The 19,408-nt window shown below is 52.7% G+C and overlaps 1 protein-coding gene across 1 annotated transcript in view; it reads left to right on the top strand.

Moving 5' to 3' along the window:
• The first annotated feature begins 555 nt into the window (after positions 1-555).
• Positions 556-19,408, top strand: part of LOC112119561 (heterogeneous nuclear ribonucleoprotein C-like) — a 39,516-nt gene continuing 20,663 nt past the window's right edge. The window contains exons 1-2 of the mRNA XM_024218258.2: positions 556-728; positions 12,997-13,075. Coding sequence (XP_024074026.1) covers positions 692-728; positions 12,997-13,075 — 116 coding nt within the window. The 5' untranslated portion in view covers positions 556-691. The remainder of the gene's footprint in view (positions 729-12,996; positions 13,076-19,408) is intronic.

The following is a 19,408-nucleotide window of genomic DNA, read 5'->3' as shown; positions in this document are numbered from 1 at the left end:
CCATGCCCACCCCATGCCCCCAGCCCCCCTTCTCTTCCTTCCATGCCTGCCCCACACCCCTAGCCCCCCACTTCCTTCCATACCCACCCACACCCCCTTCTCTTCCTTCCATGCCCACCCCACGCCCCCCTTCCTTCCATGCCCACCCCACAGCCCCAGCCCCCCTTTTCTTCCTTCCATGCCCACCCCACGCCCCCCTCTTCCTTCCATGCCCGCCCCCCATCTGGCCTTGGGGGGCCCGTGGGGTAGCAGGGCCGGCCAGGCAGCCTCTCTGGGTGCGCAGAGCCCGCCCCGGCCGGGAAGCGCTGCCCCCGCCTGCTACAGGCCCCAGGCCCGTTGCCCGGGGTGGGAGTTTTGCCACTGGTTCCAGTGGGGACAGGATCGGGCCCGCCTGGAGCCGGGCCGCGGCCCCGAACCCCGGTCCCCGGCCACTGCGCTGAGCTCATGGTACAGAAATACACGCCCCCCCCCCCCCCCGGAGATGGTTTGCGTCGCGCGCGTAGCCCTCCCCCCCTCCCCACTGGAGGAGATGGTACGTTCCGCTGCACAGCCCTCCCTCCCGACGTCCGCTCGCGGCTGGGGCAGGAGCTGCTGGCGAGCGGGGCGCGCGCGAGTGGGTGCCGCGAGCCGAGCCCCCAGCTGCAGCGGGCCGAGCGCTGCGTCCGGCTGGCCCCGGCCCCGCCCGGGGGGCATGACTCTGTTCGGCAGCGAGGACGGGTGCTGGAGATGTGAGTACGGCCCGGCCCGGCCCGGCCCTGCCGCGGGGCGGTGCGCGCCGCCCGGTCCCCCGGGACAAGATGGCAAACGCAGAGCAGCGCGGGGAGCGCGGAGCGCGGCCCTGGGGCGCCCCCCCCGCGGGGCCGGGCCGTTCGGGGCGGGGGGGCGCCGCTGACGCAGGGACACGGGCGGGAGGGCGAGGCCCGGCCGGCGGGAGGGCGAGCGCAGTGTGACTCCGGCGCCGGAACAGTTGGCAGCCAAGCCAAGGGGGGGGGCCGCGGCCGCTTCCACCGCCGGCGTCGGTTCCCGTCCGATGTCTCCGGATGGAGGCGGAGGGGGTCTGGGCCGTGAACAGGCCCGAGGGAAAGCCGGTAGCCCGCTGGGCCACCAGGTCTAGTGGCACTTGGTCACTTGCCCGCGGGAGGAAATCTTTCACAGGCAGAAGGGATCCCATTGCCTGGGAGAGTCCAGTCGGCCTGAGCTGAGGAAATCCACTCTCAGCATTAGCTGCCATTCGCCTGGGGCTGGGCCATCTTGGGCGCCTTGGCACCTCGGCCTCCAGGTCTGCCCTGATTCCTTGAAGTCCCAGGGCAGACTGCCCACGAAGGAATCCGAGGAGGCCGGGTCAGAGATTGAGACACCAAGAAAGGAGGTGCTCTGGAAGGAACTGGTAAATTAAGGAGCCGCAAGTCCCCAGGACTGCAGGGTATCCCCAAGAGTTCTGGAGGAATAAAGTGGCTGAACTGCTGATAAAACGTGCCATCTCTTATTAATACCCGTTACTGGACTGGAGGACTGAAGGGGAGCAAATGTTGTACCTGCAAAAGGCGGTGGGGCGATTTTGGGAATTGCAAAGCAGCGAGCCTTACTTCTGTAACTGGTTGAAATAATCATTAAAATAGAATGGTAAAGCACCTAAATTAACATGAGATGATAGGGATCAATCTGCATTGGCGTCTGCAAAGGAATATCATGCCTCTGCTTCCTATTAGAATTCAACAAAAAGGAGAACAGCTGACATGGTTTATTTGGAGTTTTAAAAAGCGTTTGACAAAGTCCTTCATGACAGGCAACTAAGGAAACTGGAGTCCGAAATAAGGAATTAACATGGATCAAAAACTGGCTAAGTGACAGAAAAACAACGAGCAGGATTATTTTCAACATGGCAAAAGGTTAACGAGGTTCTGTACTGTGACCACAGTTTTTAATATATTAATCAATGATCTGGAAAAGGAGGTGAGGTAGCAAAAATTTGCAGGTGACACAGGATCATTTAGAACAGGAGTACTTGGGGCACCTTAGAGACTAACACATTTAGTTGAGCATAAGCTTTCATGGGCTACAGCCCACTTCATCGGATGCATAGAATGGAACCTATAGTAAGAAATATTTACACATACAGAGAACATGAAAAGGTGGAAGTAGCCATACCAACTGTAAGAGGCTAATTAATTAAGATGAGGTTAGTCATTTAGGTTAGTTAAGACTAGAGAAGACCCTGAGGAACTTCAGAGGGACCCCGTTAAGCTAGGTGAATGGGCAGCATGGTGGGAAGTGATATTCCATGTTGAGAAATGCAAGGCAATGCACATGGGAGAAATAATTTGAACTACTCCTACACCTTGTTGTGTTCTAAATTAACGGTAATGACTCAAGAAAAAGTCCCGGATGTCACTCAGTGAAAGTTGGCAGCAATAGTAAAAAAACCAAAATGTTAGAGTGCTTAAAGAACTGAATGGGTAATAATAAAAATATTATAATGCCATTTTATCAATGAGTGGTCTGGCTTCACCAGCAATACTGTATTCAGTTCTGGCCACTTCATCGCCAGAAGGATATAGCAATAATTGATGGGTTTCAAAGATGGGTGACAAAAATAATTGGTGAGGGAAGACTTCTGTATGTGGCAAGATTGAAGAGATGGGGTCTGTTTAGTTTAGGGAAGGGCTGTGTGGAATACAAAGCATCAAGGAATACAAAATAATGAGTGGTCTAGAGCAGTGGTCTCCAAACTTTTTTGATTGTGCACCCCTATCAGTAAAAAAATTTTGAGCACGAACCCCCTGCTGCACCGGCTCTACCATTTTTGCCAAAGCGCAAAAAAAAAAAAGTCCTCCTGCAGCGCACCCCCAAGGATCCTCTTGTGCACCCCACTTTGGAGACCACTGGTCTAGAAAAGGGAGATCAGGAACTCCTGTTCACCCTCTCTGATTACTAGAACAAAGGGATGGTCAAATTGAAAGACATCAAATGTAAAACTGTTAAAAGGAAATTCATTATACAAAGCATAATTCGGCTGTGGAACTCGCTGTCACAAGATATTGATGAAGCTAAGGGTCTAAGACAGAATGGACATTTATATTGATAATGAGGACGTCTATAGCTCCTTCAGAAAGGATATTAACACCAATATTTTTAGATAGAATGTGAACACTCTTTCAGGGTACAAGCCAACTATGAAAGGATTTTGGGAAGACCCTTCCCCTAGGGGCAGGTTATTCCATTATTGTCCACTAGGGGGTTTCTTGCACATCCTTCTGAAACATGTGATGCTGGCCACGGTCCGAGGATGGATCTCTGAGGCCCTGATCTGGTGTGGGAATTCCTACATTCTGTTGATTGATGGTCTGTTGGAGTTTGCAGGCTGTTTGACAGTAGCTTAGACTGAAGCCCTATCTGAACTAGCATAAAGCAATGTTAGTGACACTGTATTGCAGAGGCACTCGTACTACAGTGATGGGGGTCATAGAATCATAGGTTTCAGAGTAGCAGCCGTGTTAGTCTGTATCCGCAAAAAGAACAGGAGTACTTGTGGCACCTTAGAGACTAACAAATTTATTAGAGCATAAGCTTTCGTGGGCTACAACCCACAACATGCATCCGAAGAAGTGGGTCATAGAATCATAGAATATCAGGGTTGGAAGGGACCTCAGGAGGTCATCTAGTCCCACCCCCTGCTCAAAGCAGGACCAACCCCAAGTAAATCATCCCCGCCAAGGCTTTGTCAAGCCTGCCCTTAAAAACCTCTAAGGAAGGAGATTCCACCACCTCCTTAGGTAACCCATTCCAGTGCTTCACCACCCTCCTAGTGAAAAAGTTTTTCCTAATATCCAACCTAGACCTCCCCCACTGCAACTTGAGACCACTACTCCTTGTTCTGTCATCTGCCACCACTGAGAACAGTCTAGATCCATCCTCTGTGGAACCCCCCTTCAGGTAGTTGAAAGCAGCTATCAAATCCCCCCTCACTCTTCTCTTCTGCAGACTAAATAATCCCAGTTCCCTCAGCCTCTTCTCATAAGTCATGTGCCTCAGCCCCCTGATCATTTTCATTGCCCTCCACTGGACTCTCCAATTTGTCCACATCCTTTCTGTAGTGGGGGCCCCAAAACTGGACGCAATACTCCAGATGTGGCCTCATCAGTGCCGAATAGAGGGGAATAATAATAGTTACATAAGTACCTTAGATAGAGAACATGGTTTGTTGTCTTGCTGGTTCTTACAAAAGCTCATCAAGACTGCATTTGACAGAACCATTTTGTAGTGTCATCACACAATACACCCTACAGTCAGGGTTGTGCCAGCACATTATGGGGCTCCTGAGACACCTCTTCCGTAGTGGCCAGCTGGAAGCTGGAGTTTTGGGATAAATCCTAAATGTAAGGCACTGCTTCATTGTGGGATGGAGTTAGGAGGACTGGCTAAAGTAGTGCAGCTGCATGACTTGTGGCTTCCCAACCACACTGGGGAGAAATTGTTGTAGGCTACACAGGTTCAACTGGACCTGAGCTAAAGACCTCATCCTTCCCCCCCCTTACAACCTGGGCTTGCAAAATGATGGGGACAGTTTCTGTGTCTGCACTCTCAGTGTTCTTTCCATATGGTGGTTTGGTGCAAAACCTTTTCACTTGATATTATTTGAAGTACTGGTGCAGGCTGGTCTAGGTCCATCCATAAGTAAAACCCCTCCCCATCAACGAAAGGGGAGAAATCACGAAGTCCAGCCTCCAGTTGATTACAGGGGACAACAAAGGAGAAAACAGGAATGGGAGTGAGGTCAAAGTTTGAAAATCAGGGAACCAGAGTGGGACACCAAGCAGAGAATCTCGGAAAGCGCCCCCCCCCCCCCCCCCCCAAAGGTGTCCAAGGAACTAGAGGACACGGCCCAGAGGAATTCTGCATAAAGATATGAGCAACAAGGGACTGGAAATGGGCCCCACCATAGCAGATCACCCCCCCACACACACACACACACTCCCTATGTAGCTTCCTTCTCCTGGAGTGGTTGATGGAAACTGACCAATGCCAGGAGGAAGGGAGCCAGGATAATCTTGATAGGGAGTTCCAAAGGCTGGCTTCTATTATAATTATTTAGTTAAAGATCCAGCAGGCTCCAGCATGCTTCTTGGGACACTGCGCCCTCACATACCCCAAAAATGTAGGCTGTGCTCTCACAAAACGGGCCCAAAGATCAGTAGCATGGCAGCCCTGGGGTGCATTGTGCTCAGGAGTGCCAAGCCAGGCAGGCCTAGTTTGGGGTTCGTTCTTCCTTTCACAGATGGATTCGAGAAGCTATTTTAATTGGCAAGGCATCGACAGTAAAAAGCGCCCCTCCTTCCATTCCTTCTCCAGCAAGTGGGGTGGCATGCTCCTAGCTGGACTGCAGCATCACCAGGGCCAGGTGGGGGGAGAGGATCTTAGTCTCCCTCCCTTCTTGGGAGGCAGCGATGCTCAGATGGGTCAGGACTGGAGACTTCTTAGGCTCTAGTCACTCCCTGGAGCCAGGTCTTGCTCCCAACTCTGTCCAAGCTCTGGGAATGGGTAGCTGTGCCCATCCACTGGCCTTGCACTGGGCGGATGTTGCTAGCACCTCAGTTAGGGTCTGGCCTTGTAGGGGACTCCCCGCCCAGCAGGGTGAAAGCCTGTTTCCATCGTCTGGGAGCAATGCAGTTTGAAAGCCCCAGTGTGGTCAGGGATTCAGTTAGCTGTCATTGCACGTGGGGCCTGTGGGGAAGCTGCAGGGTGGAGGTTTCGCTCCACATGTGGTTAGCCAGAGATGGAAGGTAAGCAGAGAAATCACTGAAGGCTCCAAGAGGACGAAAACATGGTTTCCTGGGTTCCCTCCTAGGGGTCTCTACAGAGGGAGCTCTCAGCTTGGATCTCCTTGGGGGTTTCTTGTCTTCAGTATTTATCATATTGGCTTCTACAAACCCTCATACAAATCCAGGAATTCAAAGGCCTGCCACTTCCCTTCAGACTCTTCCACTTGCACCCCAAGTCACCCATTAGATCCATATGACCATCCACCCTTTGCCTCTGTAAATCTGCCTCCCACTTCTGCTGGTCTGCATGGCTCCTCAGTATCCTGATCATCTCAGTACCTGACTGTCACCCACCCCATGGCCCCACCCTATCACCTCAGTACTTCACTACTACCCCTCCCCCCGATAGCCCCATCACCTCAGTACCAGACTGCCACCTGCCCCATGGCACCTCAGTGCCCCCCAATTACCTCAGTACTTACTGACACCTGCCCCATGACCCCCTCAGTGCCCCCATCGCCTCAGTACCTGACTGTCACCCGCCCCATGGCCCTTCAGTGCCCCCATCACCTCAGTACCTGACTCCACCCTCCCCGTGGCCACACCCCCATCACCTCAGTACCTGACTGCCAAAATTAGATATATTTAGAGGTTAGTAAAGTATTTGCCACAGTGACTCACAAAAATCATACTCTTAAAATTGATTCAGATTGGCTTTGATATCGATATTACATGGGCTAAAAAATTATTATTAAACCCTAAACAAAGGGCATTGAAAAGGAGCAGTTGAAATTGCAGGTGGAGAGGTGGGGATCCAGGTGGATAGGGGTTGGAAGAAGGTAAACGTCATATTAGTGAAACGTGCCAGAGTCTGCCAGTCAATGGGATAGAGTAAGATGCTATTCAACAGAAGAGTGGTTGAATCTGGCCTTAAATTTGCAGATGACACTAAATTGGGATAGTTGCCTACAGCAGAGGGGATAGAAATAATACCGGTGAATTGAGAGAAACTGGAAATATGGGCAGAAAATAAAATGCGATTCCTCTTGGAATAAAATGCACAGTGATTTGGAGACAATATCATCCGATTTACAGATTTTCAAGGGAAGAGTGAAACCTGGAGGGCAGTGATGCTGAAAGAGACTGACAGGTGACAGTAGAGGGCAAATTAGACATGGATGTGCAGTGTGATGTGGCAACAATGCTCTTTTGGACAGAGACCTCACATCGCGGACAAGGCATGAATAGTCCCAATCTGCTTGAGGCACCTGGAATAGGGTGTTCGGTTCTGGACACCTCGTTCCCAGAAGAGAGAGTGAAACTGGAAGGGATTCAGAGAAGAGCAGCGGAATGATGACAAACTGGTCGTAGAGGAGCTGAATAGATAGCACGGCTAAGGTGGGGACATGACAACAGCCTGCAACTATGGAGCCTGTAAACACCAAGAAGGAGGAAGAAATAATACCGGTGAATTGAGAGAAACTGGAAATATGGGCAGAAAATAAAATGCGATTCCTCTTGGAATAAAATGCACAGTGATTTGGGGACAATATCATCCGATTTACAGATTTTCAAGGGAAGAGTGAAACCTGGTACAAGGCGGTGCAGATAGGAGCAGTGGGATGGAGTGATAATGTGTAGTGCAGGTTTCCTAGTGCTGGAAGGAACCTATTGCTTGGGCACAATTCAAGCTAGATGGGACAAAGCCCTGGAGAATATATTCTAGGGGACGATCCTGCACTGGCAGGGAAAGGGGCTTGATGACCCAGGAAACGGGCCTGAACCAAACACTCCAAACCTTGGATCCAGATCCCTGTTTCCACATCTGGCCCTTCCCCTCTCTCGTGCTGAGCCTAGCATCCAGAACTTCGGCTGTGAATCTCGTATCTTGGGGCCATCCGTGTTTCTTATTATTCTGAGGCATAAAGGCCATCTCAGACACCCAGTCCCCACCCCAACACTTTATTGCCTTGCTGCTGTTATGTATGTTACCGTGTTGCCTAGAGGCCCAGAGGCGCTATTACTGTCAAGACACATAGTGAGACGCAGTCCTTGCCCCAAAAAGCATACAGTCTAAATAGACAAGGTAGAGGGGCCATGACTTGCCAAAGGTGACAAAGATCTGGGAATAGAACCTAATTCTCCTGAATCCCAATCCCGTGCTCTACCCATTAGACCACACTGCCTGCCAGCATGGCCTTGCTGGAGTGAGAGTCTGGGAGCAGCATCACTGCAAGGCAGTGGCAATGTGAAAGGTCTCCCAAGTATGCAGGCACATGAGTGGGAATATCTTGGGATGGTTTCCCTCCCGCACCCCATTCCTTCTTAGCTGTGCCAGGCCATCTCTGCAGAGTCTGTCGCAGCTGAGGCATCTGTTGTTTGCCTGGGAACACCTATCAGCATTTCATGAATACTAATTCAGCTGGTACTTGGGCTCCGAGAGAAGTGTTCCAGAAGATGGGGCACCGGGGATTACTGCAAACAAGAGGAGGCCGTGTTCATTGCACAGGTGATGATGTGCAGACGTGTAACGGGTGCCAATGGAGCGCCATGGAGAGAGGAGAGGCTGTCGGAGCAGCCCAGACCCTTCCAAGGCACTGGCAACCAACATACTAGTGGAGTCCTAATGGTTACTAAAGACTCGCTGTCAAGATAAAGAACTGACAGCAACAGGAAGTGCATCTGCTTGGCTGGGGTGCTGCCTGGAATTCCACAGCTCTCAATGTCCTGTCGCAGCACGTACTGGGTGTTGTATGGGCCCATCTCAGCCATTCCTGAATCCTGCTCTGGATCTCTGTGGGGGGACAGAGTAATGGTGGAGCCAGGATGATCTGCGGTTGCATGGCGTACCGTCACTACTCTTTGGATGCAGCAGCAAAGATACTCGGGTGATGAGTGCAGTCGGTACCAAGATAGATTTCCAGTCCGGGTGCTGGGATGTGCAAACGTGGATGGAAAGCAGGAGCTACGCTGATGGGAATGGTGAGCTCTTAGTCTGGGCTTTTGCTCCTACTGCATGTAACTCCCGCAGGTCTTATGCGCAAAGCATGCCCCTCGGGAGGCTCCTTCACTCATTCTCTCCACGTGGGAAGGCAGAGGAGCTTTCACCTCCATCCCCCATACTACTTCCTACCAGCTCTGAGCTCTGAGACTCCCCAGCACTGGCACACGGGGTAGGGGACAGCGATGGTCCATGGCAGCTTTGGCTCTGGTGGTGGGATCGGTGGATAATGGTCTTGCTTGAAAGGTTGTTGCATCCTCCCCAAGCTGCACTGGACCCTAGTTCCCCCTTTGGCAGGACCATCACTAAAGGGGCTTTCCTTCTCCTGGGCTGGGAGAACATCAGTGTCCCGCACTGAAAGGCAGCAGGTATCAGCTGTTTGTGACGTCTAGCTGAGTGACATCTTGCCAGACTGGCTTGGCCTTGTATTCTTCTGCAAATTTTGTTTCCCGACAGCCTCTGGACCCAGTCAGCACAGTTCACACTCAGCTGTAGGCACACCAGGCAGGGGTGGTTTGTTCAGCTGGTGGCACTGGATGCAGACAGGGTTAATGCACCGTGTTCTCTACCTGGGCTGACCCGTGCAGTTCTTAAGCCAGGTCAAAACATTCTCTGTCCTGATCCAGCGCAACTTCACTGAACCTGGGCTCAAGCCCTGTGTGGTTGGGGCCATATTATTATTGGTACTGCAGCAGCATCGACTCTCCAGCCGAGAGCTGGTCCCCATTGTGCTGGCCTCGGTACATATACTAACAAAGAGACTGTCCCTGCCCCAAAGAGCTCACAGGCTAAATAGACGGCAGAGGGACAGCAGCTTGTTGAAGGTCACACAGTAGGTCCGTGGTAGAGGCCTCCTAAGTCTCCCACTAATGCCTTATCTACTGATCCATGCTGCTGCTAATAAATACGAGGCTTGAATCCATGACCCTGAGATTAAGAGTTTCATGCTCACTCAGTGAAGCCACCAAGCAAGGATGGCATCAGTCGCAAGAAGTCATTTGCTGCCCTGGCAGTGGGCCCAGCAGCTGCTTCTAGTGGAGCAGATGGGGCGGGCTCCTCCCATCTGTTCATTCACCGGGAGCAAAGAGAAGAGCGAGGGCAGGATTCCTGTGCCCACCTGGAATGGACTTTGGATGCAGCTCCTGCCATGAGAAGAACCAGGACTGGATGTCAGTGGGCTACAAGGCCAAGTGCACCCCCTCACATGGCTGTTTGCCTGCAGCAATAGAGGAACCTTAACTGTGGTTCTGGGACTATGTAACTTCTGCCCTTGGAAGCTGGGAATCCCCATCTGCAGAGAGGCTGCCTCACACGGGGGTGCCCTAGTCTGTTGAAGGCCCTTTCTAAAGCAGGCCACCAGCCTGGGCCATGTCTGGCAGTGGCCAGGGACCTCCTGGGGTAAGAAGAAAGGACTGAAATGAAGCTCTCAGAGTAAGTGCAAAGAAAGTGCATTTGTGCCAATGGGAACATAGGGCCCCGGAGTACACGGAGACTGAGACACGAGTAATTGATTCCCCGGGGGCAACATTTCTGATGTTCAGATTGCCTTGTCTTTCACTGTTCACCCACCAGGCTTTTTATAAACCCTCTGGAGACTCCAGAAACACAGCAGCTGCAAGCCCCGTGTGCTAAAGTTTAGCGACCTGCTAGCGCTCGCTCCCCCTAGCTGTGTCAGTGACCATGTGCAGGTGCTGGTGCCTCTCCCCTGGGAGGTTACAGGGACCACACCGGCAGGGGCACTGGCTCAGCAGCCTGCAGACCAGTCCCGGATTGCCATAGCTGCACCCCCTGCTCTGAAGCAGAGGTGAAGGGGCAGGCAGCTCCTCAGAGGGTAAGTACTTTCCCGTCCTAGCAGGGCTTTTGTGTGGCTAGCAGCACCCTGGCCTGGAGATGGCTTAATAACAAACGTTCCTCAAAGTCCCAGAATAGAGTCCATCAGCACAACACAACGCTTCTGCTCTGACCTCTGCAGCCAGGCTTGGAGTGCTGCTTTTGTCCCCAACTGCTCTGCACCAAGCAGCCACCCCTGGCCAAAACTCAGCTTTCTTCAACTCTCCCTCTCTTTGGCCTCGAGAGGTCAGCAGGCAAAGCCCCTCTGCTGCTCTCCTGGCCACCGCTGGGTAGGACCTCCTGCCCTCTGCAGCTTCTGCCCTTACTTCCCCAGCAGCTCCCTCACCTCCCTTGGGTGAGAGAGATCAGTGGGTAACCAGCCTTCCCCTGCTGCTGCCGCTCTCTTTGTAAGACCCGGGTTCCTTCCCCTAAGCCCAGTTGGGCAGGAAGGAATCAGTCACAGGTGCACTGGATTTCTCTCTCTCTCTCTCTCTCTCTCTCTCTCTCTCTCTCTCTCTTTTCCCCCCACACATACACTTCTTAAAGGGGCCAGTCAGCCTGTGACAGCCATCAACTGTGGTGACAATGCAAATAATTACCTTGTGCCCTAAGGCTGTTTAAACCCCTGGGACAGAGACCCCTCCCAGCCTCACCTCCTGTGAACTTCACCCCTGGAGGTGAAGAAGTGCTGGCTACCCGTGGGTAGGACTCAGGTGGCATCTTGGTGACAGGTAGGGTAACCATACATCCCGTTCTGGCCAGGACAGTCCCTTTTTTAAGCCCTGTCCCGACGGTCCTGACTTTTTTGGCAAAAGTGGGCATTTCTCCTGTTTGCTCTTGTCAGCTTGATCAGTTGGCAAGAGCAAACAGAACAAATGTTCACTTTCTAAAAAAAAGTGGGGTGTGGAGGAACGTGCCGGGGCAAGCAGCGATGCCAGCCCCACGCAGGGCGGGGAGGCAGGGCTCGGGTGAGTAGTGATGCCAGCCCCAGCCTTGCGCAAACAGTGATGCCAGTCCCGCATGGGGGGCTCAGGTGAGTGGCTCGGGAAAGGCTTGCGCTAGCCCCACGTTGTGTCCCGTTTTCCCTTTGGGAAATACGGTCACCCTAGACAGGGGGCGCTGTGACCAGCTTTTTGATGAGACCCAAAAGCAAGGTCCTGATCACTTGTGGTCATCAAAGATCCCGTGCCACTGGGATGTGAGTGGTGTTACACTGGCCAAACTCTAGTGTGGAGAATCTCATTCTGCCTCCTCCAGCCCCCCTGTCGTTGCACTTGGCTGTTGGTTTTCTCTTCACATCCTGTCCTTACTGTTTGTGTCGTCTGTCCAGCATCTAGCACAATGGGGTCCAGTTCCTGGACTGGGGTTCCTAGTTACTACCATAATATAGGGACTACCTCTAATAACGGGACTCTGTCCAGGAACCTGTACCCCAGGCCTGACCAAGAGGGACCATGTACAGACAGGCCATCAGCCATGTTCTGTAACTGAGTTAAAGCCCTGCTCATGCAGAATGTGAGCATCAGGCATCACGGGAGGTTGTGGCAGTCATTGGAGGATCTGGAAAGGAGGGTGCATAGGCGGTGTGGGTTAGTGGTGGTTATGGTGCCTTTGTACCTTCAGCACGTGGCAGTATTGTGTGTGGAGCATGCTAGTGGTTGGAACCAGTGACTAGGAGTTGGGACTCCTGTATTCAACTCATGGCTCTGATGCTAGTTTACTTTTAGGCTAATGTGTTCAGAAGTGGCCTCTGATTTTGGGTGCGTAATATGAGCCTGGTGTTCCGACGGTTCAGGCACCCTGAGCTCCAGTTGAAGTCACGGGTACTGTGAGTGCTCAGCACCTCTGACAGTTGGCCCCACCTGATTTCAAGTCAGGCACCAAAAACTCTCCCCCGCCAATCAGAGGCTGTTTTTCAAAATGTGGCCTCTAATATCCCTGTGCCTTGGATCCCGTCAGTAAAATAGGGATCGTGACTGGCCTGCTTGGGGATGGGGGGATGAGGGAGTCCCTGTGAAGTGCTTGGAAGTGTGACGTGCTAGAGCCGCCCTGGAGGTCATTCAGTCAGTCACCAGAATCGCTCCTCTGGTTCTCGCTGCTTGTGGTTCACGTTCAGAGAGGGGGGGGGGGGGGGGGGCTTGAAAACAATAAGAAGATTCCAAAAGCGCCTAAGGGAGCGAGGGCCCAGCTCCGCCAAGGCATTTAGGCACCTGAGCCCCATTGAAATCAGTGGAAGTTAGGCGCCTAGGTGGTCCCTGAGAGCCAATGGGTGTTGGCTGCCAGCTCCCTGAGGTGTTTTTGGAACCCCTATGTTAAGGCAATAGACGTCTGTTTCTTCTCGTATCCCCCTTCCTTTCTGTCCCTGCTCCTAGCCCTGTCTCACTCCCCCTCTGTCTCTTCCCCTAGACTTGGACATGGCCAGAGAACCCAAGCCGAGCCGAGCCAGGCCTGGACAGAAGCGGCAGCATGGCGGCACCCTCTACCAGTGAGTCTGCGTGACACGTTGTGGTCTGTTGGGGGTGGGGGTGCTTGCTTCTGGGCCTGGGGATTATCCTCAATAGTGTCAGGAGAGCCTCGGCGGGTCTCTCTTGAGACAAGACCTCTGCCCCGATGGTCTCTCTTCTCCCACCATCCCTCCTCCCCATATCCCATCTTCTTCTGCTCTTCACTCAGCCAGGCCCTGCTCCCTCCAGGTGCTCCTCTCATAGCCCACAGGGCCCCCTGCACCCCACCACAGCCCAGCCCTTGGGTGGCAGGGCGTTCAACTCTCGCTCTCTGCTGGGCTCTGGATGACGTCTCTAGTCCAGCCACAGGTGACTCCCAGAATGCCTTGCGTCCCACTGGGGGGTTGGAAGGAGTGGGTTGGCACCAGCTGAGATGGGGTGACCTGCTGACACGCCGTGATGGCTCTCAGCAATGGCACAAGGCCTGCTCTTGTGGGAACTCAGCCTCATGTTTTCAAACCTCAGATAAAGTGTCCGAATTACCCGTGATCCTCTACTACACCCACTGTATTGGCCTCGCTCTCTACTGGCTGGGGGTCTGAGTGACACAGACTCGCTTTGAGCTCACTGGGGAGCTGGTGCTTTGGGCGCCTTCATGTCCCAGCAGGGGCGGATTCCTTGTGGATGGTTTCCTCGCACCGTTCTCCCTGGGTGGGGGGGGGGGGGTGGTCGCCCCGCTCCGTTCTCCCCAGGCGGGGGGTGGGGTGGTGGTGGTTTCCTCGCACCGTTCTCTCCGGGCGGGGGCAGTTTCCTCGCACTGCTCTCCTGGGCCAGGGGTGGTTTCCTCGTTCCGCTGTCCTGGGGGGGCCAGGGGCAGGGGTGGTTTCCTCGCACTGCTCTCCTGCGGGGCAGGGGCGTTTCCTCGCACCACTCTCCATAGCTGTCAGAAGGCTGCATCTCAATGGAAACTAGGAGCTCTAAAGGTTAATCTGCTTTAGAAATAATATGTTGAAATTCACAGTCCCAGCCTTGAAGATGATTTCCTGGAGATGTTGGTCCCTCTGAGGAAACTGCCAGGATTGAACTGAGGAGCACAGGTGTTGCCAGACTGGCTTAGACCCAGGGTCATAAGAACGGCCAGACTGGGTCAAACCAAAGGCCCATCCAGCCCAGTGTCCTGTCTTCCGACAGTGGCCAATGCCAGGTGCCCCGAGGGAATGCACAGAACAGGGAATCATCAAGTGATCCATCCTGTCGCCCATTCCCAGCTTCTGGCAAACAGAGGCTAGGGGCACCATCCCTGCCCATCCTGGCTAATAGCCATTAATCCTCCATGAATTTACCTAGTCGTTTTTTGAACCCTGTTATAGTCTTGGCCTTCACAACATCCTCCGGTAAGGAGTTCCACAGGTTGACTGTGCTTTGTTGTGAAAAAATACTTCCTTTTGTTTGTTTTCAACCTGCTGCCTATTAATTTCATTGGGTGGCCCCTAGTTCTTGTGTTATGGTAAGGAGTAATTAACACTTCCTTATTTACTTTCTCCACACTAGTCATGATTTTATATTTATATTACCTCGCAACCTAAAGTTGGCCTCCAGGACCTCTCTCCTGTCCTTCCCTATGTCATTGGTATCTACATGTACCACAACCACCGGCTCCTCCCCAGCACTACATATAAGTCTATCTAGGTATCTCAAGAGATCTGCAGCTTTCGCACCCACCATCTTGTTCTGTACCCTGCCTCCCAAGGTGGCCAGCACCATATGGTGAAACCATAGCAAAGCGTCTACCTTTCCCTCCCATGTCCTTGGGCCTTATGCTGGAGGGGTGCAGAGGTCCCGACACCAAGAGCTGTTTGTAAGCCATTTCAAAAGCACTTCCGATATCTTGATCTAGAGTTCTCCATCTGAGTCTAGAGCAGTTCCAGATCACTCTAGACCGTCGTGGATTTCTAGATCCAGGGCACTGCACCGCTGGGTCCATTTCACAGCTCCTGAGCTCCAGACTTTCAGACATTTGCCCGTCTCTAGTGTAGAACTGCAACTAAGGAAGAGGAGCTTTGATCCACCCTCAAGGCACAGCCTTGAGAACCAGCTCTTGGAAGGCCATGCTAGTTTGGCTCCCAGCCACTTCAACTTGCCCATGTGTCTGGCTTAACCGTCTGCGGAGTCCACCCTGGACCCTGAGTTGTAATAGAATCTGCCATTGCTCCATCTCCCCACTCACACACACGCCCTCATTACTGGCAAGCCCCCAGGGATCTGGGGCCAGATCTTCCTCTGAATCTGTTGTGATGGGTTGGATCACAGAAACCCCCTTGGGAGCTGCCAACCGATGTACCAAGACTACCCCTGTTCTTATTTTCCCTGCCAGCTCAGGACTCCAGCACCCTGTCTTGCTGAGCCAGACTCTCCTGTCTGCTCCAACACAGACCCAGGGTCTGAATTACCTGCCCCAAAGCTTCTGGTTTACCTGAAAACAGCTCACAGAAGTGTGCTTGTCTTTAGCACTCAGATGCCCAACTCCCAATGGGGTCTAAACCCAAATAAATCTGTTTTACCCTGTATAAAGCTTATACAGGGTAAACTCATAAATTGTTCACCCTCTATAACACTGATAGAGAGATATGCACAGTTGTTTGCTCCCCCAGGTATTAATACATACTCTGAGTTCATTAATAAGTAAAAAGTGATTTTATTAAATACAGAAAGTAGGATTTAAGTGGTTTCAAGTAGTAACAGACAGAACAAAGTAAGTCACCAAGCAAAATAAAATAAAATGCGCAAATCTATGTCTAATCAAACTGTATGCAGATAATCTCACCCTCAGAGATGCTTCAGTAAGTTTTTTTTCCCTCAGACTGGACACCTTCCAGGCCTGGGCACAATTCTTTCCCCTGGTACAGCTCTTGTTCCAGCTTAGGTGGTAGCTAGGGGATTCTTCATGATGCCTCCTCTCCCCTTTGTTCTGTTCCACCCTTTATATATCTTTTGCATAAGGCGGGAACCCTTTGTCCCTCTGGGTTTCCACCACCCCTCCCCAACTGGAAAAGCACCAGGTTAAAGATGGATTCCAGTTCAGGTGACATGATCACATGTCACTGCAAGACTTCATTACCCACTTGCCAGGACACACGTATACAGGGAGACTCACAGGCAAAACACAGCCATCTGCAGACAATGGTGCTGGTTAATGGGAGTTATCAAGATTCCAGACCACCATTAATGGCCCACACTTTGCATAATTACAAGAGGACCTCAGAGTTATATTTCATATTTCTAGTTTCAGATTCACGAGTGGTACATTCATACAAATAGGATGACCACACTCAGTAGATTATAAGCTTTGTAATGATACCTTACAAGAGACCTTTTGCATGAAGCATATTCCAGTTACATTATATCCACACTTATTATCATGTTTTTATAAAACCATATAGACTGCACAACGTCACATCTGTCAACTCCTCTTTTTATAAGGGGCTGAACAGGCATTCTCAGGCAGTGGGTAATTAGTTGGGACTGGGACAAGGGTCTCTGCTCATGAGCCAGTCCATCCTTCCCACATTAGCATGGAGGTGGCATAACAGAGCCCCTGGGGCAGGACGTGAAAGCACAGACCTTGTCTTTTGCAACCATCCCGGTTAACTGGAGCCGTAAGGGAAGGAAGGCAGCCTGGCTCGACTCCCCTGCAAGGAGACAGGCGAGTTGGGCAGCCACTGACCTTGCCGAGTAAACGGCAGTAAGTCAGCACTCCCCTGAGGAGCAGGGCTGGGCTCCGGGGAAGGTAGCGTGTGGAGCAGGAGGGACACTGCCAGCTGGCCAGAGCTCTGTCTTGCTAGAGAGCGCTTGTGCATTGAGCTAACTGTTCTGTCAGTTGCCATGGGGACGGTGTCGCAGCCTGCTGGGATGAAGGCAAAGAGGGGACATCCCTGGCCACACGAGATCCATTGTTGCTGCTCGCCCCCCCCGCGGCTTATTGCTCAGCAGGCTGCGTCTGGGGCACCCCACTTTGAGGAGCACTGTCCTGCTCACAACATGGCTCAGTTATAGTGCACTACAGCGGCAGGTAACTCAGCAGTGCCTTGCACAGATGAGGAAACTGAGTCTGAGACTTGGCCAAGACCACAGATCGAGTCAGAGCCAAGGGTAGAATCCAGGCTCATGCCCCATCCAGTGGCTCATAATGCTGCATTTCAGTGGGGCAAGTTGTGGGGACCCATACGGCTCTGCTGCTGAGTAATTGCCTGTTTCCTCTCCCACCTATGCAGGGCTCATCTCTGCAGATGGTAAGCTCTTTGGAGCTGGGCCTGTACAGTACCTAGCGTGATGGGGCCCCAGTCTGGCACAGGGCCTCTAGATGCCATTGTTATACAGTATGTGAATCCTATCACTGGCTACAGTTCTATACGGAGTGGTGCCTTCCACATGAACGCACCCTCCATTGCAGCTCTCCTGACATAGCCACTAGCCCGCGCATGTTACCTCTCTGCCCTTAGGGAGCCTGGAGAAACATCCGGCCTTTTAGGGGCTTCGGGGCACTGCCTACACCTCCAGGCCTCTCACTGATTCGTTATTATGTATTGAGAGTCGCCCAGGACGCTTGCCGTTTTCCCTACTGGGAGACACAGGCCTGCCCCTGGTGTGCATCTTGTGAAGCATGTGGTTGTTTTACTGCTCTCGGGGGGGTTAATGCTGTTGACAGCCTGAAGCTGAATACTCTGCGGGGCGGGGGGAGGGGGAACACTGTTGCATTAGCCAGGAATCGAACCCAGGCCTCCTGCCTGGCAGGTGAGACTTCTTCCACTGCAGGAACCGGCTGACAGCAACCCCAGTGCTTAGCCAGGAGGATTGAGATACCGTAGTCACAATTTTTGTCCAGCTCAGCGGCAGTGATGCTGCCGCTCCAACAGCAGGGCTAGGTTCTGGGGGAGGGAGGGAGGGAACGGATCCTTCCATGTGAAGGATCCTGCTTTGCTTGTGCTTTGTTCATTCTCAAGGATACAGGCTGCTTGGGAAGTGGCTCGTGGTACAGCGAGCCCAGTGGGAAATGGCCCGGAGGCGTGGTTCTGCCCTGTTTTACTGCCAGCTTGACAAAGCAGTGTTGGGATTACAAAGAGCTCCATTGTCTGGGGAGAAGATTAGAGGGGGTGGAGTTTTACATTTTTTTTTTTTAATTGACAAAAATGATTTGGCTGCTGGTGCTTTACTGGATGGCTGGTCTGGGAGGACTAGGCAGGGGCAACAGGGTGGATTTTCTGTACACTTCAAGCTTGCGCTCTGTTTGCTGGCTCCAGCCAGCTGTGAGCTAGGACTGGCTGCTGTAGGTGTGGATCTGAAGGACTGACTGTCCCTATAAGAACAGGCCAGAGAGAGAAGGGAGCAGCAGATCCCCCGATGGAAACTTGGAAAACAAAAGGGCCTGAACAAAGAGTCCTGAAATAACTCCAGGTGCAAACAATAGCAGCAGTGGTAGTGTTGCCTGCATTCCTGGCGGCTGCTCTCCCCTCTGCTGCCAAAGAGCTGCTGCGCTGTGCCTTTAAAAGGAGGGCTGTTGCTATTGTTGTCTGTCGGACCAGCATGAACCATTCCTGAAACCCTCTAAAATACCACAGCCTCCTGCGACCTGAAATCCAGAACCAGCCACGTCCTCTGAGCAAGGCAGGAAGGGGAGCCAACCGCTCCCTCCACCCAGGGTGCATTTGGTCAATGCACAGTGCTCATCAGCTACAGAGCAATCTGATCAGTGCTCCAGAGCTGTTGTACGTACCCCAGGCTGGACTCTAGGGCTTTGGGTGATCGTCCTCAGGAAGTGGGGTTGATGATTCTCCGCTTGGGGTCAGAGCCAACCAGCTGCCCCCACCCCAGGTCGTTAGGGACTGTTGGAGACGCTGTCTTCTGGGCAAGGTCGTCCCCACTTGTGGTGATCAGAGGTCCCCTTGACACTTTTCCTGGAAGTCTCGGGGTCCAGGCCAAATGCCAAGATAACAACATCTGGCACTTACATCGCTGTTGTCACCCAAAGGTCTCAAAGCATTTGACAAGGACGAATATCGTTATTCCTCATTTTACAAGTGGGGAAACTGAGACACGAGCCTGCCCAGGTCACACAGCAAGTCTGGGACAGAGCAGAACCCAGCCCTCTGGCCACCTAGTTTTGTCATTTAACCATGAGACCAGGAATGGGTAACGGGTAGCCAAGGGGCTGCAGCTGGTCCCTAGACATGTTGTTTGGCCCGCCAGCCGAGAGAGGAGGCAGCACCACCATCTCTGCCCGGAGGGAGTGAAGGGGTGAGAGGCTCTGCCAGCACTGAGCGGCAGACAGCGAAAGGAGGCAAGAAGTGACTTTTCCCACCGCCCTGAGCCCGCACCTG

The sequence above is a fragment of the Terrapene carolina genome, unplaced genomic scaffold (assembly GCF_002925995.2).
Source record: "Terrapene carolina triunguis isolate 2854851 unplaced genomic scaffold, T_m_triunguis-2.0 Scaffold165, whole genome shotgun sequence".
Taxonomy (NCBI): domain Eukaryota; kingdom Metazoa; phylum Chordata; order Testudines; family Emydidae; genus Terrapene; species Terrapene triunguis.
The sequence above is the reverse complement of the archived record's forward strand: the minus strand, read 5'-3'. Positions and strand labels throughout refer to the sequence as shown.